Raw genomic sequence first — 25,405 nt, forward strand, 5'->3', positions numbered from 1 at the left:
GTTTAGTGCATGTAACAATCCGTCCTGTGGAAGTCAGTTTATTTTGCACTGAATTTTTACCAAAACATCTTTCAACTCTGCATCTATTACATTGTTTTTGCATATATATTCTCAGATGATTGCTGTGATGCTGTATCAATTGCACTGTTGGAAACTGTTACAACAGTCCTCTGTTGTGTTTATAATTATCTAAATATTATGATTTGCCAAAAATATGAAGCGATTTTAATCTCAGAGCTAATCTCAAAGCAACATTAAACACAAGAAAGATTTTCCATAGTGATGTGTCCTGTGTGTCGAAGCGTCGAATCGTGTGTCTTGTAATCTCGGGGGAGTTTTTGTGAAGCGCGTATCGAGGCTTGCTTTGATTACGTATGCAGTGACGTTCGAGGCCTCGCGGGCAGTCCGTACCACGTGACTGATTCAGGAACTGGCTCGCCGGTTCGCGCCAGATTCGAAATAAAATGGGCAGCAAAACACAGCTGATTTCCCATCACATTGTGTTGTGGAATTCGATTACGTACGTGCTACATAGTTACTTGAGCATTTCTTCTTCGATGGAACCAGCAAGGAAGATTTTTTTTTTTTATCTCATCTCTTCTAATAAAGTATGCACACAGTAATAAATGTCACAAAAGATAAGTACCATAATATAAATAAACCACACTACAGATCCTATAACCTGATTTATGTCTTTTAGTTCATTATAAAGTGAAGCGCCACACAGTTTGTGTCATTATCCAGATGTACATAAGCATGATTACACAGTTACTAGGGGAAGGTTTTGATTATGGATTAAAATCGATTCTAGCTTGGTTAACGTGATATCGATCGATATCACGTTATCCAATCCATGAATCGATTCATGAAAATCATAAATCGATTTTTAATATAAATTTATTTTGCCCGAAACGCCAGAATCTCAGGTTAAACCTCACAAAATTTCAACAACCACCAAACAGCTAAAACAGTAAATGAGAGCAGGTTTTATCTCTCTCCAAACAATATTGACTGAACCAGCAGCAAAAGAAGATCCAAACTACGCTTCACATAAACATTGTCATGAATACCCTCTTAGTTTTGTGGTTTTGCTTCCTCCACAATAAAATCACTCTTCATGCACATCTCTCTCTCTCTCTGTATACTTCAAGAACAGTTTCCCATCTAAAAATCTGTTTTCTGCATTATTCGCTTGCTTATTACGCACAAGTCTACCGTTGTTTACAGCGCTGTCAGCCCGGGTTTTTTTTCCCTTTTACTTACTTCCAAAAAGAAAACCTAATTTCTGCCGTTCAATAGGCTACTGAATAAATTTCAACTTTTTAAAATTATGCAAAATTGCAGAACGTTTAGCTGTGTCTCTAATAAAACCTCTGTAACTTTGCTCTGCTTCACTTCAGCAGCATCAGGTAATGTTCATATGTTGATTAATGGTTCGTTCTTTCGTTTTTTTGATCTACTGCAGAATATTTTTTATAAAATCATTTTTCTGTTTTATTTTACTTTGACACAAAGGCATCTGCTGTGATGCTTACACCTTTTATAAAGTCTCGCAAGTGTCAGCTTTCTTTTTATAGATATAAAAATATGAAAATGTACTGATCCATGATCTGAATTATAATATTTCTGACTGTGTGAGGCAAAATTTCCCCAGATCGAATTGAATCGGAATCAAATTGATTCTAGAAATCAGTGACGATACCCAGCTTTAACAGTTACACAATCATACCAAAACGTTGTCCTGATAGTTTCCACTTTCTCTTTTGTATCACACATACTGAGACAATATTCGGGATAAATAACCATGAAAACTATTTATTTATTCAGTTTACACATCACGGTATTATAATCATTTAGCCTGTTTCACTTGAATCGTCCACTTGTTGGCGCAGTAGAGCAAATGACCATCACAATGCTTTGAACCATGAGTTGACCAGTTGGATAGAAAGCTTTAGTTCATCACGAGGCTTCATCTCACCATCACTAATTTTCCATTTAATTTATTAAGACAAATTAACATAACTGTACAAAGACATACTTAAATTTAAAATACTTTCCATATCATTTAGGTGAATAAATTACACAGTTTTTACAATGTGCAATGATGAAGCCTTATTTTTTGTCACTTGCAGTTGCCTGCAGCGAAAAATTAGACCTCCAACCATACATATATTACGCAAACATCACATTGGGGAAACCGGTCAGAACAGGTAACGTAGAGAAAAACAATGAAATGTATAGCACAATAGGGGGTGGAGGAGAAAAAAAGAGAACTCTACTCAGACTGAGCTCCTGGTAGGAGATCAGTATGAGAACATGAAACAAAAAAAACTCCTCGCCACAAAAAGCACATGACTTCACACCATAACATGAAATGATAACAGCAACAGGGGTGGGTAAATGGGGTGAGAGTTTGGTGATGTAGACAGCAGCATCCGGTCCTGCAGCATGACGTTGTGCTGGTCCAGTAGACCCACGAGCCCTTCCCTCTATAGCGGCTTGCCTTGTGGGGTTTTGAACAGCTGTAACCGCTTTCTTTAATCTTCGATATGCCAGGGCCAAGCCAGCTCCGATCGGCAAAAACCCTTTTATCATTCTTCCAAATAGGTATAAATCTTCTATGTCCTTCTTCTATGAGCCTAATTTCTTCTCCAACTAACACCTCACACTCATATGTTCCAGCATCGGCAGTCGTAACATTCTTTAGAATCAGAGACACGTCTCCATCCTTCATCTGTCTGTCCTGCAGATCCACCTGGTTCTGAAAAGATTGATGCTGGTTTCCTGAAACAAACACATCATCCCGGTACAAAAGGGCATATTCTTCCCCCAGGTCAGTTCTGCTCCACTTTACATGGATGGTTTTGTTGTTTGGAGCTCGGCACAGGAAAGTGATGTTCTGTCCAGAATGAGCTGTGATGTTTTTCTTGCCTGAAAGAGTTATAACACAGAGCAGAGAGGTTAATGTAAAACTACACTAAGGATCAGAAACCAGTTAGGTCTGTTGAGCTGAAAAAGGGAGAGAATATTATATGAGACTCTGCGTGTGCTGTTCAACCAGGACAAAAGTGGTTTTAAATAAATTATTTAAAAATAAAATTTGTAAATAAATTCAGTTCTGTGGTTTCTAACGTGAACTTTTTTCCTACACATTTCAGTGTTTTTGCCAGTACATAAAACCCCAGAGCCCTGCAGGGCCCATGTGTTTCACACGAAAAATATACAGAGGGCAATAAAGAACCAGACAGAAGTCAACCCTTCAAACAATTTGGCATGTTCAGCTGACATCCATCCACTCGGGATGAAGATGAGCTCAGTTATTTATGTGTGGAGGAGGCTAGCTGTGTGAACTTCGAGCTCTGCTGATGGTTTATTAATTTACCAGCATTTCCCTCCTCTGTCTCTTGAGTGCTCCTCTGACTGAGCTTTAACTATGAAACTGGGCTGATGCGCTACAGCTTCTCCCAGAAAGACTGAATCTATTGTTTGTTGATCAAATCTAAAACAATTCCCAGATGCAGACTTCTTGAAAGAGGACAAGGATTAGACGACCACAGATTGAAGCACAGAAACAAAGCATCAGGGTAGTAAGACGCGTATTTGCTGCCGCCATATTGCTGAAGGCATTTAAATACCCGACCTGTTCCTGTAAAATACAGTTTGCATCATTTTACATGTGTTTTTCATGTTTCAGGGAAATAAAAAACCAAAAAATCTAAAAAGAAACTGAGAAAAACGTCCAACAATTAGGAAGCTGCTTGATGATATTTTAATACTATTAGTTTTTAATCAAATGTACAGAATTTAATCTGACTTAAAGCTCTCTGACTATCCTGATCTTAAATTAAATTGCTTCTTGAACATTTTAATTAATGTATTAGAAAGATATTTTTGTGTTTACCTTTTATTCAAACCCGGTTATCCAAAGTAAAGTTTGTGTCTTAAAGACATAGAGTAAAGGACATGAGGCAGCTAAGTCAGGCTAACTGAACTATGTGAATGAAATATTAGTGTGAAACACTCTGCAGGAGGATGGTAGATATTTTAGGTAGACAAGGATTTTGTGGCAAAAATCATGTTTTTTCTTTTTTAAATTACATTTTAAAACAGCCAGTAAAGATTTAAGAGGGTATCATGTCCACCACCCTACACTTATAAAGGCTACTTTACATCATGGGGCCCTTCACTCATAAACTGACATGGATGTAATCCTGTCTGTGAAGCTGGATTTAAGAAATAATTTAAGGTTTAAGTTTTTAAAGCGCCATCTTGTGTCAATACAGAAAGTTACATCACTGAGTTGGTTGATTGGTTGTGTTCAGTAGACTTACATTAGTTTATGTTAGCTAACTAGTAACAGAACCAATAACTCAGAGGAAAATAAGGACACTAAAACAAAAAATCAGTCAACAGGGGGTCACTTTTGTGCTGCTCCTGGCTGTAACAATAAGTCTAAGTTAAGAAACCGAGGATATACTTTCTCTCTCTTAACAGTAAGTGGTGCTTTCTTGTTTGACAAGCTGCACTGACACAAGAAAATCCAGCTGCTAGTTGTAATGTTTGGGTTTGTAGAGCACTTTATGAATATGGATTGTGTGGAGGAGAGTCTGATCCGCCGGTGGGTCCGCGCTTTGTGTTTACGCCCTTTTTGCGCTAGATTCTGATGCTGCAGGTTTTATCTCTCTCCAAACAATATTGACTAAACCAGCAGCAAAAGCAGATCTAAACTACGCTTCACATAAACATCATGCATTCCCTCTTAGTTTTGCCGTTTTGCTTCCACCACGATAAAATCACACTTCATGCACAGCTTTCTCTCTCTCTCTCACACACACGATATATATATATATATATATTCCTTTTTTCTAACATTTTAGTTTCTATAGCTTCTATAACTGATTCTTCACACCCTCCACCTGTAAGGAGTCTAACACCTGAATTTTAATCGCCTAATGGTTAAATACTGAACCTCAGTACTCGTGGTTAACATGACTGTAAACACAAATGTCTAGTCTTTCGTGTTTCTAGCTATGGAGTCCAGATCCAAATAAGAAGAGTGTAACAATGTCTATTCAGATTTGTTTGCTTTCACCACTAACAATGATTACTGTATGCTTCAGGCTACATTTCATGTCAGGCTACATTTCACTGTGTGTTATACTTGTATAACTATGCATGTGACAAATAAAGAACCTTGAACCTTCATCTGCTTCTGCACTTCAGTCAAAATGACTGAATGAAGTTGGCCTTTTTTAAGCAAATATTTGTAGACTGCCCACTCATCCATCTTTGGCTACTAATTCTGATTTGGATCACAGCAGTAGTCTACGCAGATTAGCCCAGACCTCTCTCTGCAGAGCCACCTCCTCAATCTCTTCAGGGGGGACACTGAGATATCCCCAAAGCAGCCAAAAGATGTGATCTTCTCCTGCGTGTCCTGGGCTGCCGGGGGCCTCAACCCAATGGGACACGTCCAAAACATTTTACCTAGTTGCTTCCGTAGAGTACCTTACATTTGACTGAGCTCCTCACCCTTTTTTTTTTATACAATGCATGCATGCAATATGAATAGGCTCAACAGGCTGTGAAAAGTATGTTACAAATACGAGTTATGATCTTAAGCAGATTTGGTCAAACACTGCTTAGAAATGACTCTTGATAGCAAATTTGCCAACCCTGGCTCTAGGTCATCCTGGCAGGCAAAACAAGTTCATTCGTTTGGATTTTTTCTCCTCTTTTATATGAACCTGTATGGAGCTAAATGAGGGTTTAAAGGTTTTATGTGATTTGAAACTGAAATTCTTAGTTTTGATATGAAATGGTTTTAAAAAAAAAAAAAAAACCCCAAATGAATTATTTTGTCTTGAATAAATTTATAAAAAAAATGTTTTCCCATACAAATCTTTCTTGTTTTTGGTTTTTTCAGCTTTACACCCTTTTTATTTTTAGTATTGCCTTGTGGGCCTGTATCAATGAAGAGGAGTGGGGCTTTGACTAATGACTGAGTACTAAGTTAATCATTAAGCTAATGTTACAAACATTCACCCAGCGATATAGTCCATCAGGACAGGACAATCAGAAACCGTGTTTCCTACCTGTTGGCTGGTGTCTGCAGTAAACTGTGACGGAACGGTGGCCACCTTTAACTAAAATGTTTATTTTTAATTTGTAACAAATGTCAACTGTCAATTATTAGTTCACACTCTGCCCCTCACCCATGATACATGCCCAAAATACAAAATCAGGATCTGAACATCTGATCTGACGTCTGAAATTCATCATAAATACCTGGATTATTGAGCATGCACCAAGATATCAAAACTTAGAATTTCAGTTTCCTATTAAATTAAGAAAACCTTTAGCTTCAATTTTTCTCCATAGGCTCACTTCTCCTGTTGAAGTTGACTTAGGTCAGACACCTGTCATGTAGCCATAGTAGGATTATGGATGGATGAAGTCTTCTTTATGTAAAGTGCAGGGTTACTATAGTGAACTAAAAATAAAATTCAGATATAAAAAAAAAGACTTCAGGGGAAAAAAGGGTATAAAAATCTGTTAGATTTACCTTTTCTATCAGATCACACATATGAGAAGAAAAGCTCCTACAGCTGGCTAGAAAGTGACGAGTTTGCAGAAGAAGACAGAACATGTCTTTGTGTGCATTAACATCCAGAATGTTAACATTACTTTTGTAAGTTTATTTAGACTGACTAATGCATAGCATGTGGGCAGTTTATTTTTTTCTTGTCCTCAAATATTTAAAAAAGTAAAGGGGAAAAAAATAAATAAAAATCAGGCATACTACAGCTTATTTTGGTGTGAAGTGCCTTTTTTTGCTCCAAGAATTAGCTGCTGCTGTTGGCTGAAATGCCAGGAAGTTTGAGATGGTCAGTCACTGCACACTGCTCAAAGATGGTATTCTACTTGTATCATACGTACAATTTTCCAAAGTCCTTCATATCAGTTGGAATTGTACCCATTTCAACCATAATCTATATCTCCACACACACACACACACCGTGATATTGTGTTCATTCAGATGAAATTGGCCCAATTTAAGTGTCAGTTTGTTTACTCGTTACAACTTCTGTTGACCTCTTGCCCAGGTCACTCTGCTTAAGGACATTTATAACCTTGGTGACATTTTACACAGAGAAATGTAGAAATGTCCACAGTAGGTCACTGCTGTCAAATTAGTACATGCACAAACAGGAAATGCAACTTAAAAATCAAGGTTAAAAGAGGCACAATTGAAACCGATAAACTTTTGAAAGCTGTCTGATTTTTTTTTAATACATTTTTTCTTGAGTATCATCTTAGAGCAGGGGTGTCTATCTCCAGTCCTTGAGGGCCAGCATCCTGCTTGTTTTTGAGATATCCCTGCCCTACCTGCCGTTGATTACCTGGATCAGGTGTGCTTTGCCAATAAGAAGCTATAAGCGCAGGTTAGTTGGAAAACAAGCAGGACAGCGGCCCTTGAGGCCTGGAGTTCGACACCTGTGATTCAGAGCATAACCATGCAGTCCAGGCAAGCAGCATTTGACCACAGGAGAACAACTGATTGTCTGAAACCAGCAGCAGACCAGTCAAGAGCGGCTGATAGTTCTGAGATGGGGAAAAAGAAAGAAAGAAAAGAAACAATCACATTGACACTTTTCATCATAACACCATCTGACTATGTATTTGCTTTGTTTAAACAAGTATATGCTTTATTCACAGTAAACAACCTGTTGCAAAAGTAACTTTAACAACATTATTTTGGAACTAAGTGTTCCCAAATCTTTATGGAAGTATTTGAGCAGATGAATGACTAACGTGCAGTGTGAAACAGATCATTTGCTGGCCTCTGCTGTGAGATTTCCATACATGTAGAGCATACAAACTCTTAACAGAGTGGTAGTAAATGTGGCTCACCCCTGACAGCTCTTTTCTATTAGTAGTACCTACTCAGATCAGTGCAACTTGAGTTGTTTTCTATTACATTCAAATACCACCTAATGTGCATGGGATCACTATAGCCATGCGGCTGAAAGTCCCATGACATCATTTGAATGCAACAAGAATGTCACAAGGAGGATGTCGAGGCGATGGTATACCTGCTCCTCTATCAGTGGCTTTTTGTCAGACTCGGGGACCATAGAGTTGTTTTTTGTGTAGCCATTTCCCTCACTGCCAGGTTTCAAAAATATCAGTTTTGATTTTTATGAGGGACACGCTCATGACTCATCAAGTGATGCCACTGACTTACAAATTGGTGTCATGTAGTCTGTTGATGTCACATTTTTGGATCGCTTGGAACTGTGGCCGAGTAGGTACTGAGAAATAACCTGGTCACTGGTGCTACCACACTAATGGAAAATGGAAAACCCTAAAAACTGAGCCGAGCCGAGTAGGTACCAGTAGAAAAAGGGCTATAAGAGAGTTCTGGCTGACCATCTGATAATAGTGGTAAACTACTGCAGCATACCATTGGCCAATTCTAGATAACCAGTGGATAACCTGCATCCATCTTACCCTGTCCTCATGATCTTCACATGCCACACTAGGTGCTCTATATGTCCCCCTTCACTATGATGTACTCATTTCTAATCCTGTCCTTTGTGGTCATGGTGAGCTCTGCCTTCCATCTTTCTTTGCTTTTAAAAGTATCCACAAGGGGGGTTAATGAAGACTCTTTGTTAGGAATTTAATGTGAAAAGGCCCACAAGTGAGTGTCCATTTCTTCACAGATGAATGAGTCGGCTGTAAACAAGTTACTAACCCAAACTTCTTTTACTCACCCCAGGCCATTGGATATGTAGAACACAGCTCATAAACTAATTAATCACCAATCACTACCTACTTGATGAGGAATCAAAAGTATTTGACAGTTAGGACAGCTATGCGACCGCTGCCAATAAGTGATGCCTTTCTATTGTAACTGTACCAGTCTGAACTTTAAAATACCCTCCATATCACTGTTTTAAAAAAAAACAAACAAAAAAAAAAAAAAAAACACACCACTCAATACAAAAAAAATAAAGTAGAATGAACAACTTAAAATTAATTAAAAATGTACTACAAAATACCTACATATAGCATCCGTTTTAAACAATATAAATGACCACATGTTGTGCTTTGTGTACTTTAGTGTGCAGGTAAATCAGGTCCTTGCTCTGTTTGGGATGACTGGGGAGTGACTTGACTTTGTCAGAGGACATTCAGAAGCTTCAAACGATAATCCATCCACATACAAGAATAGTCATTAATTTACTGCTACGTGGGCTGGGCCGTAGATACATAGTAAGGTTTTAAAAACTGAGCTTTACAACGTGCTGCCGATGAATAGTGGTAATAAAAACCGAGAGATGTCAACAGTGATCACTAGATCACTAACTTTTTTTTTTCTTTGAAATAGTGGGTTGTTAAGATTAAACAGAACTAGACACCACAGCATTAAAACATGTTAAAAACACAACAGCCTTAATAAACTCAGAGTATTCCCCAAAGCAGGGTTCACACGTAATCACTTAACAACCGGAGAATAGAAATTAACTTTAAAAGAAAGGAGAAAGAACTGTTTGTTGAAATGAGCAAAATCTATTTTATAAATGGGCTTCAGGCAGTGCAACCATGTTCTGTATCATACGCTATCACCACTTGTAACGAGTTGGGTTATCATTCACCAAGTTAGGACGATTTTTATTCATGTACTAACCTCATTAACTACCTTTGCCTGTATACAATATGGCGGCCGCAATGACGCATCATTTAATAAATCTCTGCTACCAGAGCGCCGTATTGACGTACCGGCACAAATTTGATTTCTGGGCTACTTTTAACCAACACAAGACACCGATGTTTTCAGAGCAGAAATGAAAAGATTTTTACGGGATTCATTGATTTCGATTAATGAAGCTTATTTTAACGCCACAGCGAAATCTCACCAGACACGACAGCCGAGGGAACGACGACGCCAACGAATAGCGAAATCCAGGTAATCAGCGAGCACGCAGCCATTATTGTTTAACTGAAAACTGCAGACAGTAGGGGAAAACCGATCGTCAGAATAACATTAATCGAACACAGTCAACTTAAACTTGGAGTAAAAGTTTCCGTTCACTTACTGTTTTTACACCGCGACAGGAACCTGAACCGATACGTCGCAGATCGTAACGTAGACCAATTTTATAATAAGGCGTTTACAAAATCCAGATTATTTAGATGGGAAATCATCCGGTATATAGCGGAGATGAGTTGTCGCTCGATTAAGGACAGTTTAATCGTTTCCGTTACTTACGAGCTGGCGGACGCCGACGTGCACAGTGTGAACGCTACTCATAAATGAACATAGTGATCCCGTGACGGGAGCTTACGTAGCCTCCTTACTTTTCCAGAATGTTCTGGAATCTTCCAGGTGAACGGTGAACCAGCGGCTGCAACTAGGTAGACTAACTGACTTTTATATTTTATTTAATTATTGTACTATAAACTAAACATGTTTCCACTTGTTAGCAGCCTACAATCACTACTTAACAAAATAAAAATAAATAAAAACATTAAAACATACAGGAAATACCTGTTCAAACAGGAAGTAAACAAAGCTCAAGAATTTTTTTTCTCTATAAGCTTTATTTAGAACAATGACAATCTCAAACAGACAAGCGACACATATATATTTATGAATGTAATGTTTTGTTATAATAATGAGATTGTTAACTAAAAACTCACTATTTTTGTCCTTGAGAATTACTCCAATTTGAACATTTTGAAAAGACCAAAAATCAACATTTCCATACTGGGATAATATTAGGACATGGAGAGATTTCCATAAATTCTGGATTGTCACACACCCATAAAACATGTGCTCTGTTGTTTCCAACGTTGTTTTACAAATATAGCAGTTGTCTGACACAAATTAAAATCTTTCTCTCATAAATTCATTGGAGGGGTAAATATTTGTGGTAGTTATAAAATGGACTTCTTTAAATTTGGGGGGGAATGGAAATTTTAAATATTTGGTTCTGATCAACGAGATCTCAAATTTGTTATAATCTTTAAAGATGAGTTAGTGTTTTGTCCTGGAGAAAGGTGTTAACCAAATACCTCCTCAAAAACTGATTATTGCATTTTTCATTAACCAAGTTATATTCTGTGAAACCTTTTTATAGAGCTCGAACAAGCAACTCATGCCATATTTCTCAATAAACCTGTTTAATTCAAGTATATTTCCATTTTCATCCATTATATGTGTCACAGACCAAATTTGTTTTGTCATCCATTCTTCCACAAACATAGATTTCCCCTGATTGAATATCACCCTATTATTCCACAATGGAATGTTGTGGGGACTAAAGTTATGTTTAAACATTAATTTCCAATTTAACAAAACTTGTTGATGAAATTTGGAGAGTTTTATGGCCAGTTTAGAAATTTCAAAATCACATACTAATACGAATTGGATCCCCCCCAACTTTGTTGAAAATAAGAGATGATATCAAGAAAAAAACAATTTGACTGTTGCCCCTTGCACAACAGAAAAACAGCTTTGCGCTTAATTGAGTCTTTAAGTCCTCTTGTGTTAAAGGAAAAAAAAGAAATGTTAGTTTTCAATTGGAACACAGAACACATGAACAGCTTTAAAGAGGAAGTTTAGGAGGTGGAGTAGGAAAGTCTTGAGGTACCTGGGGTCTCTTCCCTGATTCGTTTGCCTTCTGTGAAGCCAAAAGGGTCCCCGAAGCCCGCAGTCTTGCCTTCCTTCTGAGCCTAGTCAATTTTTGGCCACAATATTTGTCTGGATCTCCAGTCCTCCGGGGTCAGGTCTTCAGCAAAGCGGATGCCTTCTTCTTTGCACACGGGAGAAGCCTTTGTTTGCCTCCAGATGTCATCTCTCACGGGACGTCTCATAAACAGAATAATGATTTGTCGATGCTTATTCTCCGCCGCTCTTCCCACTCTGTGGACAACATCAACCGCTTCTTCCATCTTCATCTTTAGGTCCGGAGCAATCCTTCCTAGAAGTTCCACCACTTCTTCTCTGATATTTTCATTTATTTTCCCCTTTTTCCCTTTGATACGGAGACACCATCTTCTTTTGTATCTTTCCTGGCTCAATAAATGATCTTTAATGTCGTCATTATCTTTTTTGAGTGATTCAATCTCTTTTTCCAGGTGTTGTATTTTCTTTTTGCATTCTTGTAGCTCCTCTGAATTAAACTGCACCGATTTAGCGGTGGAAGCCAGCATGGCGCTATGTTGTTGAATTTGTTTGCTAACTTCGTCCATGCGGTCATCAACACATTTTCCAAGACTCTCAATAGCTTTTAGTATAGTGTCAGTGGATGTGTTGGAGTCGTTATCATTAACCATACCTTTTGCTTTTTTCTCCATATGTGGTTTTTCAGGAGTATTATCAGGGGTTGCTAACAGTCTGTCCCTCTTGTTCCTGCTGGAATTAGCCATTTCCATTGGGGCTGAGTAGTCATGCTCGCTGTTTCTCTGGGTTGCGAAAGGGAGGTTTTTCAGTGCCGGAGGTTTCGTGTTGTTGTTTTTCTTCATGTTCGGGCTGAAACGTCGTCAATATAACTCAAAGGAGTGGATTGTATAATTTCAAGATTATAACATCGGGACTTTAGTGAGGAGTTCAGACGGATGCGACTGCTCAGTCCGCCATCTCACAACTGAGGGAACAAATAAACGACTATATCCAGAAAACGAGAGGAAAAGTAGTTAGGCAAAACCATTAAATTTATCAACCCTATTTGTTCTGTTTGTTAGTTTGGTTAGTGATGTGCGATACCACTGATTTCCTTTCCGATACAATACCAAGTAAAATTCAGGTTGGTATCGACGATACTGATATGATAGCGATACTCTGTACAAAAACGTAATGTTTCATTGTATTTCATAATACAATATATAATTGTATTATGTAATTGTAAAAAATATAATAATAGAGGTTCATAATGATTACAGGACATCAGACTACACACAGTCGCAGAGAAAGCGCGTCACCCTGTAACCATGGCAACCGTAATGCTGCCGCCTGGAACAACAGAACATAGCTGTCAAACAAAACCCAAACAGTCCTGACCCGCCACAATATGAAGCAGGAAAATACCGCAGTGTAATCCATTTATTTCAGCAAAGTAACTGTATTCTAAATACCACCTTTTTAAACGGTACTTGTAACAGGATACAGTTACTCATATTTTGTGTTTTAAATACGTAACAGCGGTACATGTATTCCGTTATTCCCCAGCACTATATATATATATATATATATATATATATATATATATATATATATATATATATATATATATCTACCACAGTCCTGGGAGCTTGAGGGTCCTGCGCAGTATCTTAGCTGTTCCTAGGACTGCGCTCTTCTGGACAGAGATCTCCGATGTTGTTCCCGGGATCTGCTGAAGCTACTCGCTTAGCTTGGGAGTCACCGCACCTAGTGCTCCAACTACCACTGGGACCACCGTTACCTTCACCCTCCACAACGTCTCGAGCTGTATATATATATATATATATACGCATTTCCAAACCAATCCACACGTGCAAAGAAAACCATAGATGTCCATTGTCCATAAATGAAGTGTAATAATTAGAAATAACACAGTGAAAACTTTTTGAGGACGTGAAGAAAAGCAGGTGGAAAAAGGCGTGGAAAGTTATGACACCAGTTGAAATCTATCAGTAATTAGTAATTTGCCACTTGGTGGAAATTGATATCAGCTGATTCTTTCCCAACTGATCGTCTATAAAAAGGTAACTTTTTAGCAAGTTTTTTACACAACACACATCTCATGATGATTGTTTCAAAGAAAACAATAAGCAATGCACTCATCCGCCATGGCACATACGCATGCTCACCATGCAACACTCCATTGCTGAAACAAAAGCCTGTTGAAGCACGTTCCAAGTTCACTGAACAACATTTAGAGAAACCTGTGAAATACTGGAATTATATAGTCTGGCAAGATAAGACCAAAACTGAACTCTTTGGATGCCATAATACACACCATGTTTGGTCAAAAGGCACTGCACATCATCCAGAAAACACCAAATCAGCAGTGAAGTTGGTATAGTGTTGCTACCAGCCTGACGAAGATGAAATGAGGGCCAACATTTAAACAAGACAATAATCCCAAACACACAACCAAGAGAAATGTCAACTGGGACGTGTTCAGCTGGATTTCAGGGAGATAAGAGGTGTAACGACATGTATGTAAGGGTTTACAAAAAGTCTGTTAGCTGATAGAAGTGATCAAACGTCAGCTCACCTCTGCCAAATACCTTTAAAAACTTTCACCACAGCGTGATGCAGTTTGATGTCGTGCATCCACACAGTTTCTGACCACGTGTTAGTGGTTGGAACAGAGAGAAGTCGACAGGAACAAAAGCACCTCCAGGTCACTTCCTGCTGTCAGCTACAGGAAGACAAAACTTGTTTCTTTTAATCTGTAACACAATTGATAAAAGCAATCCTTTCAGTAACATAGTCAGTAATTTTACTCTATGTGTCAGCTAGAGCTATAACACATCCCTGTGGTTTGTTCGGACTGGCAGTGAAGGCATTACACAGGTGCTGATGTTCACTTTAGTGCATTTCTGGAGGAAACCACAACACTAACAGCCAGTCAACGAGAAAGAGGAGGGTTTTGCTTGAAGTGACTGTGAGCTGATGTCAGTGTTGGTCTGATACCATTGAACAGCAGGATGGAGGAAACGTCTCTGCTGTGTCTGCTCTGTAAGTTCACTCTGTGTTTTTCATGCCTCTGCTGTCTTGTTGAATGTGAAACTTTGAACTAACCTGAGTTTAATTTCTCTTTAGTTCTGATCTCACTGCTGAGCTGCACCACAAACCAAGGTCAGTAACCTTCTTCTGTCACTCTGTAAACCTGACTCACTCTTCCAGGAGGCTGTGGGACACATTTATTATGAACATGGTGCCAAACTTCAGTCAAATCAATGTTATCTTACTCCTGTCAGTCTACATAATTTCATGTTGAATTACAATTAAACAGATGTCTTGCACTCAAATACATCTGCACCTTAACAAAGACTCTTATGTAAGAAATAATATCTGATTTATTATCATCCAGTAACAATTGCTAGTGAATGAAAACAAGGAATATGGGACTAGAAGTTAAGATATGAAATGTAATATGGGCCCTGGTCTATATATCCTCTACTACTCTATTACTCTATTACTCACAGCTCGTCTGACTGTGAGTCCCAGCAGCTCTCAGTTCTTTGAAGGAGACTTTGTGTCTCTCAGCTGTGAGGAGGACGACAGCTCTGCTGGATGGACTCTGAGGAGAAACACAAGCAAACAACAGAGGACTCAGTGTGGGGCTGACTGGGGGAAATCAGCTGGTTCTTTCTGTAACATCAGCTACATGTACAAATGGGACAGTGGAGTTTACTGGTGTGAGTCCAGAGAGGGTCCCATCAGTAACACGGTTAACCTGATAGTCGCTGGTAAGCTGAGTGTGTGGAGTTAGTGTTGATGAAGCTGTGTGTAAATGGATGAAATGCTGTAGTTTGTCTCTGTGTTGAGGTGGATCAGTGATCCTGCAGAGTCCTGTCCTCCCTGTGATGGAGGGAGATGACGTCACTCTGCTCTGTAAAACAAAGACCACTCCCTCCAACCTCCCAGCTGCTTTCTATAAAGATGGTGTCTTCATTGGGAATGAGACTACAGGTCACATGACCATCCAGCATGTTTCCAGGTCTGATGAAGGCCTCTACAAGTGTGACATCAGCGGTCATGGAGAGTCTCCATCCAGCTGGATCACTGTCACAGGTGAGGAGCTTCACTCTTATGTTACCTCCTATTTCATCCACATATTCACCTGAACAGGTGGGATTCTCTCTGCAGAAAAACCTACAGCCACAGTGAAGCCCATCACCTCTGCTCTTCCCTCTTCCACAACACTGGCCTCTCACTCCTCCACCCTCCACCTCGCTATCAGAGTGGTCCTCCACCTGGTGGTGCTCTGTCCATATTTCATTTCCACTCTCTTCATGGTGTCTTTATATCGACACAGAGCTAAAGGTAAAACTGAATCATTTCCTCACTTAGTGTGCTGATGATTAACTCCTTTTGTTCTGAAATCTTCATTGTCTCACATCTGATACTTTTTCATATTTTTTGTTTGTGCAGGGAACAAACTTTCCGTCTCAATCCCGCCCACTCATCCTGAGCAGGGATTAGAGGATAAACATGAGGATGTAATTACTGATGTCACCACAGAGCATCGCTTCTGAAACAAACTTCTGTTGTGTCTCTGTGGTCCTCACTAACTTTGTCCTCTTCATCTCTGACGTCATTGGAGTAAATGGACTCTGATGTTCATCTCTGGATATTTTCATGCAGACAAACAACAAATATTCATCCTAAGAGGAGGATTTCCACGATGTACTGTGTATGTTACTGCAGCTCTGTACCTAAGGTATTTTTCACCAAGTATTCAGGTTATTTCTGAATCAAACCTGCAGATGTTTTCAGATCTGATATTGGAGGAAAACCTAAAAACTGTTACATAGATAATGTTCATGTTTTATGTCCATGTCCTGCATGATTAAATAGCTGGACTGTTCATGGGCCGGGGTCTTTTCCCCAGCATGTTTTAACTTGAAATTTAATTTATTTATATTATTCTGTCTTGTGCTTGGTATCTTCTTTTTTTAATTCTTCTCATGTTCTGTTTTGTATTCTACCTTAACTCTCCTTCTTTGTTTGTTTACCACTGCAACTCTGTAACTACTCTATTGTAGGAAGCATTCAACTCATTCCTAAATGAAACCTACAACTGTTTTCAGATTAGGTTTTAGAGGAAGATGTTATTCTACATCCAGTTTTATTTTGGTAATTCTTGTTTTCATCTCCTTTCTGAGGATATTAGACTCCTGATGTTTGACTGGAATTATAACTACCAGGCGGTGACTCCATCTGAACCTTTTCCCCTGAAACTACCTGGACTTTGGTTCGCTGCTTTTTGAAAATTAAACTTTTGGAGTTAGTTGAATCATTGCAACTTCATCCTCAATAACGATTAACTTTTGTTAATTTAGTCTGCCTTCGAGTCTGTATTTGATTCTTGATTTACATTGTATGTCAGAGCACTTGCCCAAGAAATGAACCCAGGACTAATGAACTCCTTACTTGGCTAAAGGATTTTGTTGTTGTTACACTTCATGTCCCTTCACCTCCTTTGCTATGTTTCTTACCAGCTACTTCCTTGTGCTCACCTTCTCTTTCAAAAGGAAACTGGACACTGCAGCTGCTTGAACATTCCTCTACCAGGGTAAGGTGATTCCAGACCTAAACGCATCCTCCCTTTGAGGACAATGGTCACTAGACCTCCACAGAGGTCTAACAAACCAGCAGACGACTCCAAGAGGGTCATCTGCTGGTCGACCTTCTGAACTGTTTTCACCTTCAGACCATTCCCCTTTTGAACTGCTCCCTACAGCACTTGTCCCGCTGACATTTCTACAACTCATTAACAGAGTTAAAGGAGATCAACATCCACGTTTTCTATCAGCTCTGTATGATCCTTAGGCAGGATGTCCTTTATAAGTCTTCAAATCACTGATTTATGATCATTTGCATTTCATATATAAAGAGACCTACACACTTTTTTTCTCTGAATATCATAGGGAGATGAAGGCCGATTCTGCCTGTGTTTTCACTGCAGTTATATTAACACAGCTCCTTGTGTCTGATGTGCTTTTCAGACGTGTAAAAACATGTAGGGTCATGACTAAAGGAACAAGGATTTTCAAAATGTGAAGGCAGAAAGAAGTAGGCACACAGTTTATTTCCTCTCTTTCTGACCAAAAATCAGTGGTTGAAGCAGGGAGACGTTGCCTTGTCCAAACCACATCTATCTCACTTATTGTAGATGAGTGAGATAGATGTGTAGTTATGTTGCCTTCAGTTTCTGCTGTTAGTTTGTTGTCTTTATTTTATGCTCTGGTTTAAAAGTTAAAACTTTATGTTTCTGGTTTATTTTGGTCAAACAAAGAAACTCCTCTCATGATATACAGTGGGGATGAAGTTACAAAACTGACAGGCAGACAAAGAAAGAGGAAGAGGGTTGTAGTTGAAGTGAACTATGAACTGATCTCAGTGTTGGTTTGATGTCATTGAGCAGCAGGATGGAGGAAACGTCTCTGCTGTGTCTGCTCTGTAAGTTCACTCTGTGTTTTTCATGCCTCTGCTGTCTTGTTGAATGTGAAACTCTGAATTAACCTGAGTTTAATTTCTCTTTAGTTCTGATCTCAATGCTGAGCTGCACCACAAACCAAGGTCAGTAACCTTCTTCTGTCACTCTGTAAACCTGACTCACTCTCTCGGGACACTGTGGGACAGATTAATTAAGAACATGGTGCAGCTAACTGCAGACAGACCTCTTTTTTGTTGAATTTTGTTGTTTGTGTTATTTTCCTAAACCTCAATCACTCCTTCCAGCAGTTAACAGTCAAACACTGGGTCAATTTACCTGGCATTTGAGCTTTTTGGACTTTCTTTGGACTTACTAGTTACACACACACATGCATTTTTCCTGTTAGTGTGTAAGTTGTTATTTGAGTTCATAGTTGCATTAGTTTTGTTCCTCTTTCAGTTCCTACCTTTGTCTTGTATGCTTTGATTTACTTCAGTTGTTTAGTTGTCTCATTCTCTCAAGTTTCCTTTTCTTCACGTATACTCTTTGTCAAAGTGTCTGTACTCCCAGTTATAATATGTCCAGCCTTAGCAGAGGTTCCAGTTTTTAATTGGAATTTTTTCGTTTCTATAAGTTAATAATTTTTGCTTCATAAGTTTGTACTTTATATTTTACCTTTTGTACTTTCTACCATCAGCCGAAATAAACGGCTTGCTTTCAGTTAAACTTAGCCTGCCTCGAGGCCTCTGCATTTGGGTCCTCACTCCTCACACTCAACCCCTGTCATGGTCCTGGGTCATTTTGACCCAGCGTTTTGTGTTTCCTTGAAGTTCATTCTTGTGCCTTGTGTTTATTCTGATTTTGTATTAGTTTAGGGTTGAACCTGAAGTTTGGTGTATATTCAGCCCTACCTGTGTCTGTCCTCGGTGCTCTGTTCATGTCCCCGTGTTGTGTTGTAAATCAGTCTGTGTGTTCCTGCTTTACTTTGAAGGCTCGTGTTCTGGATTTCCTGTTCTATTCTGAAGGTCTGTGTCTGTTGTCATTGTGTTCAGCTTGTGCCCTCCAGTCATCACGTGTATTCAGATCAGCTGTTCTTCCCTCCTGTGTGCGATTACCCGATTACTGTGTGTGTGTGTGTGTGTGTGTGTGTGTGTCGGTCTGTGTGTCGGTCTGTGTGTGTGTGTCGGTTCGTCTGCGTTCTATGGTGTTTCGTTCCTGCCTCTGCGTCTCTCTGCCCCGCATCCCTTTTGTATGCTCTCAGGTTTGTCATTTAGTTCTTCCAGTTTAGGTTTCTTCAGTTGTTTTCTCATGCTTCGCTGTCTGTTTCTGCCACTGTCACCTGTAAATAAACCCTCACTCATATCATCAGTCGGCTGCCTGCATTTTGGGTCCTCCTTTTCCTCCAACACCACACGGCTCACCCCGCCAGCCGTGACAACCCCATGACAGTAACTGACCATTTTGGACCCAGCAGATGTTGTTTTTATGGAGGAGAACAAGGTGGAGTGTTCCAGGCTTCCAACCCTCTCACCTAGAATAGAATAGAAAAGAATGGAATAGAATTCAACTTTGTTGTCATTGCACATGTCACAGGTACAAGGCAACGAAATGCAGTTTGCATCCATCCAGAAGTGCTTTAGCCATAATATAGATATATTACAAAATATATATTAGTAATAATATAGATATAGATATACTACAGAAATGGGTCTATTATGGGTATGTTACAATGTACACGATATGAAGGTATGTTGTGAATATTACATTTCAATTTAATTCAATTCAATTCAATTTTATTTATATAGCGCCAAATCACAACAACAGTCACCTCAAGTCGCTTTATATGCACAGTAGATCGTACAGATCTGCTATACTATAAGTATGTACAGGCTGTAGTGAGTGTACAAGCTATGTACAGGGTATGAACAGGATATATATATGAAAACTATACAGAAATAGGAAATATGAGCTATGCAAGTTATAAACAGTTGTAGAATTATAATTTTCGTATTGTACAGAATGATTGTGTATACAGCATTTACAGTAGTGCAGTTTAGATCAGTGAAATATGTGGATAATTCGAGTGGTGGTTTAGTCCATGTTATGATTGTGTGTATGAGGTTACAGTTGTCCTTTTGTTAGTTTTTTCCTAAGGTCTTGTTTAGACTCCTGCGGGAAATCTATGTTGCAACCTGTGAAGTAACCAGAAAGTTTCTTTTAACCTCAATGTCCTAACTTTCCAACTAGAGAACTGTGACTTCAAGTTGGGTCAATGCAGCTCACGACTATTGTAATTGGCCAGTTTAGCACAGTCGATTGCTCCTGTGCTTTTCTGGCTACTTTTTTCCTACAATTTTTGAATTTATGAAAATGATCAGAATTAGACTAGGAATGCTAAAAATGCTGCAGATGAAACAAACCAAAGGTCAGCAGAAATTATCTTCCATTTTTAGGGTTGTAAAATATAGTGAGGCTTTGAGAAATACTGAAACCAACTATCTAAAATTATACTGATCTTTTGAAACAACCTGAAACCCATGTCTGTACAAACGGAGAAATCCCTGTACAACAAGGAAAGAAAACATTGAGACTGTTAAAGAAAACAAGCTGACAAAAACAGTGTACTTCAGCAAATACTATTTTCCCCTGTGTTAACATATGTGAGGCTGTTTCAGTTGCTTAGTAATCCAGTACAATGCACAATAAACAAATGTATGAATATAGTGAGAAAAGATGGGCATGACTGGTTCTCAGTCATCCAGGTCATCGTAGTCTGAGGAGCTTGGAAAGAAAAGCGTCTGGATGTTTCACCTCTCATCCAAGAAGCTTCTTCAGATCATGACAGATTCAGATTGTGACTTACACCTGTTTTCACACCTTGGCTCGTGTGATTAGGTAGAGGATCGTTAGGGGGTCCATGACCCTATTGCGGGACACACCCACAGAGCTTAAATCTGGGACACTCCACCCTTTGACCTTAGAACTGAAGAAGCTTCTCAGATAAGAGGCGAAGTGTCTTCAAGCAACTTAAAGAAGTCGCTTTCCTTTCCAAGGTCCTTAGAAAAGATGGTCATTTTTATTTTAATAACCACAAACCTTTTTAGCTGTTTAGGGGCTGAATCATTTGCCTGCCCAATCTTTGGTGTCAAGGTTAGAGTGTTTTTGTTTGGCCTTTCAACTTTCTGGTAGTTAGTGTCATCAGGTTTGTTGTACACACTGTCAAACAAAGCTAGAAGCTCCTGTGGCTTTGTGCATGGGCCTAGGTGCCAGAATCCAAACACTTAAGCAATGGGCCGATCAATTTTCTCATGTTTAATTTTGAAAAATAATATTTTTTTAAATAAAAATAGTTTTCCAAGAGTCTCTTTCTGTCCCACTATATGTCAGTAAATGTTTGATTAAAGCAATTTTTATTGAACGCAGTGTTTAAGTTATGACGAGCGTATATTGATCTTCACAGCAAAAATAAAAATGAATCAGATATTATCCTCTTAATTTATTCATCCAAGTGTATGGGCTTCCACAGAAACCATCGATTCGAAGGAGCTGTTCAACATAGTGTCAGAATTATTGAAAAATGGCTATAATATATTTTATATCATCTCTTGTCCCCCACAGCTCGTCTGACTGTGAGTCCCAGCAGCTCTCAGCTTTTTGAAGCAGACTTTGTGTCTCTGAGATGTGAGGATGACGACAGCTCTGCTGGATGGACTCTGAGGAGAAACACAAGCACAGACAAAAGAGCAGAGTGTGGAAATGTGTGGGGAGATGGACCAGGATATTTCTGTAGCATGACAGTAATTCCTGAATGGGACAGTGGAGTTTACTGGTGTGAGTCCAGAGAGGGTGCCATCAGCAACATGGTTAACCTGACAGTCACTGGTAAGCTGAGTGTGTGGAGTTAGTGTTGATGATGATTATGATGATGACAAAGCTTTTATTTGTCACTTGCAGTTGCCTGCAGCAAGATTGGACCTATTCCAACCATACATATATTACACGTAAATCACATTGGCGAGACAGGTCAGAACAGGTAGAGGAAAGAAAACAAATGAATTGTACAACACAAGAGGGCAGTGGAGGAGAGAAAAGAACCCAGTTACCAGATGATCAAATCCATCTTCTTTAGGTTTTAGAGAACAAGACTGAAAGACTCACATCACATCATCAGGAAGCTAAAGGGGTGGGTAAATGGGGTGAGAGTTCGCCGGTGTAGACAGCAGCATACGGTCCTGCAGCATGATGTTGCACCCTTCCCATCGCTTCGATCATAGCCCCCCACGGGGCTCAATGAAGTATACATTATTATTATTATTCCAACCATAAACTTATCCCTAACTTTAACAACAACCTTAATCGTGTTTGATAGAGTTTTCCAAAACTATTCATGAAGAGAAAGTAAAATAGATATACATGTGTTGATTCAGTCCAAACAGTTCTCATGTTTCCTCCTGTTTCTGAACGTGTAGCATAGAGATGTGTTGTCACATAGCGTAATATGTTACGTTTTGGGATCGGGCACTAATGAACCCAGTTACCAGATGATCAAATCCATCTTCTTTAGGTTTTAGAGAACAAGACTGAAAGACTCTCTGAGGGTTAAAGTTACACGAGACGAGACAAGGCCATCAGAAGCCAAGCATTAAAGTGTTGATGAAGCTGTGTGTAAATGGATGAAATGCTGTAGTTTGTCTCTGTGTTGAGGTGGATCAGTGATCCTGCAGAGTCCTGTCCTCCCTGTGATGGAGGGAGATGACGTCACTCTGCTCTGTAAAACAGAGACCACTCCCTCCAACCTCACAGCTGCTTTCTATAAAGATGGCGTCTTCATTTGGAATGAGACTACAGGTCACATGACCATCCAGCATGTTTCCAGGTCTGATGAAGGCCTCTACAAGTGTGACATCAGCGGTCATGGAGAGTCTCCATCCAGCTGGATCATTGTCACAGGTGAGGAGCTTCACTTTTATGTTACCTCTTTTTTCATTATATATTCACATGTGGTTGAAATAACCATATATTCTCTCTGCAGAAAAACATATAACCACACCTCTGCCCCCTGACTCGTCCTTACTCCACTTTGTGATTAGACTGCTCTTCCACCTGGTGGTGTTCTGTCCATATGTCATCTCCACTCTCCTCATGGTGTCTTTGTATCGAAAGAGAGCTAAAGGTAACACTGAATCATTCATTAATTAATCAATATGCTGAAATCTCTATAAATTAATGGCTGAAACACTTCATACATTTTTACAGGAAAAATCTTCCATGTCCCGATCCTGCCCACTCAGCCTGAGCAGGGACTGGACGATGAGCATTATGATGTCATCTCTGATGTCACCACAGAGTATCACTTCTGAATCAGAGCTTTGGTGCTTCTCTTTAGGTCTCACTAATGTTGTCCTCTCCACCTCTGTTGTGAATCTTATATGAATAAAAGGACTCTGATGTTCATCTCTGGATATTTTTATGTAGATAAGCAGCAAATGTTCCTAAGAAAATCTACTGGAGCTCTCAATAGAAATTATATTGACTTATGATTTTATGCCCCACACTCAGTCACTACAACCAATTTTAGAGTTTCTCCACCTACTGAACCCACTTTAACCTCTGACTGTGCACATTTTACTGTTTACAGGCAAAGTCACCCTCTACAATGTAGGTGACTGAAAATAGAACTAATTTCTACTTTCTACTTTACTTACTTTGACTACATTTCAGAGCCTGCACTTTTCTACTTATATTTGAGTAAGGAGCTTGAATCAGTACTTCAACTTTTACTGGAGTATTTTTTTTTACTTGTTTGTATTTGTACTTAAGTACAGAATGTCTGAACTTTTGCCAACTCTGCTTGCTCTGCCTCCTTCACGATCATCAGTTTGAACTACCTGGCGTCCTATTGTTGACATTTCTGACTGAATTCCAACGGCCAGGTTGTTGCTGCTGCTCACTCACAGATACTGACAGAGTGTAAAAGTGTTGAAATTGACTCTTTCTTATTGGTGCTTTTGCTATTAAAATGATATCTTGTGAAACTCTTTAAACTGTTCCTCTCGTTCGTGTACCTACAGCTCATTTGGTTTTAGCTGTGATACCCCCCTGCACTTTTTCTCCATTTGTTTTTGTCATAGCCTCGTATGACAGGTTGTGAGAGGTCCCAGGTCTGAATCCCACACAAGCCTTACATTGTCACAGCCTGGCTCATAAGACCCACAGTCAGTATGAAAGATTAGTTGGTGTTGGATCATGCAATTTGTCGCTAGATACAGATAGAGATACCTGCAAAATAGTGAAAAGTATTATGTTAGCTGCTTCATCTACAGAGGATGCTACTTAGGCATTATATGGTCATGATAATAACAAAAATGAGAAATTAATCAAACTGAAATACATTCAATAAAAAATTAATTGGAGTCTAGAAAACAGCAGAATTGAAATCATATTTATCATTCATGACTGTCAGACATATCTAAGACTCAGTAACAGAGTTAAAGTAGGTCCATGTTTTCTATCAGCACTGTGTTTTAGTAAAGCCATCAGTTTGTGACGTGCAGTCTGATGTTGAGCAGCCAAACAGTGAACTCACTGCCTTTCTGACCACAAGTCAGAGGCTGAAACAGAGAGAAGCTAAAGCCCACCTCCAACTCAAAAACCTCGTAGCTAAACTACAGTCAGCTACAGGAAGACACAGCAGGTTTGTAACAATCTGCAACATGACTGATAAAATCATTATTGTCAATAAAACACTTAAGAATTTATTTTAATTTAATTGTGAAAATGTATTTCAAACAGTGCTTGATGCATTTATTTCACAAGTAAAGGTCAGAGAGTCAGTGAAGGCATCACACAACTGCTAATGTTGCCTTCAGGTGCAGTTTTAGATTTTGTTGCTGTTGATCTTTACTTCATGTTCTGGTTCAATTTTTTCATTTAAAATTTTGTATTTCTGCTTTATTTCCACCAAATAATTTAACTTTTGCATGAAGTTCAGAGAGGAAACCACAACACTGGCACCCAGTCACAGGTGAGGAGGAAGAGGAGGGTTTTACTCTGTATGAGAGTGAACTGAACTCAGTCTTTGTCTGATATCAGCGAGCAGCACGAGGAAACGTTTCAGAACTCTGAACTAACCTGAGTTTAATTTCTCTTTAGTTCTGATCTCACTGCTGAGCTGCACCACAAACCAAGGTCAGTAACCTTCTTCTGTCACACTGTAAACCTGACTCACTCTTCCAGGA

General features: G+C 39.1%; 3 protein-coding genes across 3 annotated transcripts; 2 read left to right on the plus strand and 1 right to left on the minus strand.

Annotated features, from left to right (window-relative positions):
• Window positions 1–1,799: 1,799 nt before the first annotated feature.
• On the minus strand, window positions 1,800–10,338 carry LOC146389968 (uncharacterized). Its single transcript, XM_084914076.1, has 2 exons — window positions 9,927–10,338; window positions 1,800–2,931 (listed from the first exon to the last, which is right to left on the minus strand). Exons 1-2 carry the CDS (start codon window positions 9,997–9,999, stop codon window positions 2,276–2,278), a joined length of 729 nt encoding a protein of 242 aa, XP_084770202.1. The 5' UTR covers window positions 10,000–10,338; the 3' UTR covers window positions 1,800–2,275.
• A 4,164-nt stretch (window positions 10,339–14,502) lies between these two features.
• LOC146389969 (Fc receptor-like protein 1) lies at window positions 14,503–17,256 on the plus strand. The gene is made up of 6 exons (XM_084913541.1): window positions 14,503–14,740; window positions 14,825–14,860; window positions 15,211–15,474; window positions 15,554–15,799; window positions 15,875–16,051; window positions 16,160–17,256. Exons 1-6 carry the CDS (start codon window positions 14,710–14,712, stop codon window positions 16,261–16,263), a joined length of 858 nt encoding a protein of 285 aa, XP_084769667.1. The 5' UTR covers window positions 14,503–14,709; the 3' UTR covers window positions 16,264–17,256.
• Window positions 17,257–18,103: 847 nt separating this feature from the next.
• LOC146389970 (low affinity immunoglobulin gamma Fc region receptor III-A-like) lies at window positions 18,104–24,166 on the plus strand. Its single transcript, XM_084913594.1, has 6 exons — window positions 18,104–18,190; window positions 18,275–18,310; window positions 21,786–22,049; window positions 22,872–23,117; window positions 23,200–23,340; window positions 23,424–24,166. Exons 1-6 carry the CDS (start codon window positions 18,142–18,144, stop codon window positions 23,525–23,527), a joined length of 840 nt encoding a protein of 279 aa, XP_084769720.1. The 5' UTR covers window positions 18,104–18,141; the 3' UTR covers window positions 23,528–24,166.
• The last annotated feature ends 1,239 nt before the right edge of the window (window positions 24,167–25,405 follow it).

Source organism: Perissodus microlepis, chromosome 3 (genome assembly GCF_051167445.1).
Source record: "Perissodus microlepis isolate ML-2025 ecotype Zambia chromosome 3, ASM5116744v1, whole genome shotgun sequence".
In the NCBI taxonomy this organism is placed as follows: domain Eukaryota; kingdom Metazoa; phylum Chordata; class Actinopteri; order Cichliformes; family Cichlidae; genus Perissodus; species Perissodus microlepis.

Coding starts and splice junctions, on each gene's coding strand:
- LOC146389968 (XM_084914076.1), bottom strand. CDS start 9,999: ATGGCTGCGTGCTCGCTGATTACCTGGATTTCGCTATTCGTTGGCGTC. Junction 2,932..9,926: donor TCCCTCGGCTGTCGTGTCTG/GTGAGATTTCGC, acceptor TAACTCTTTCAG/GCAAGAAAAACATCACAGCT.
- LOC146389969 (XM_084913541.1), top strand. CDS start 14,710: ATGGAGGAAACGTCTCTGCTGTGTCTGCTCT. Junction 15,475..15,553: donor GGTTAACCTGATAGTCGCTG/GTAAGCTGAGTG, acceptor CTCTGTGTTGAG/GTGGATCAGTGATCCTGCAG. Junction 15,800..15,874: donor CAGCTGGATCACTGTCACAG/GTGAGGAGCTTC, acceptor TTCTCTCTGCAG/AAAAACCTACAGCCACAGTG.
- LOC146389970 (XM_084913594.1), top strand. CDS start 18,142: ATGTCATTGAGCAGCAGGATGGAGGAAACGTCTCTGCTGTGTCTGCTC. Junction 18,191..18,274: donor GTCTCTGCTGTGTCTGCTCT/GTAAGTTCACTC, acceptor ATTTCTCTTTAG/TTCTGATCTCAATGCTGAGC. Junction 18,311..21,785: donor GAGCTGCACCACAAACCAAG/GTCAGTAACCTT, acceptor TGTCCCCCACAG/CTCGTCTGACTGTGAGTCCC.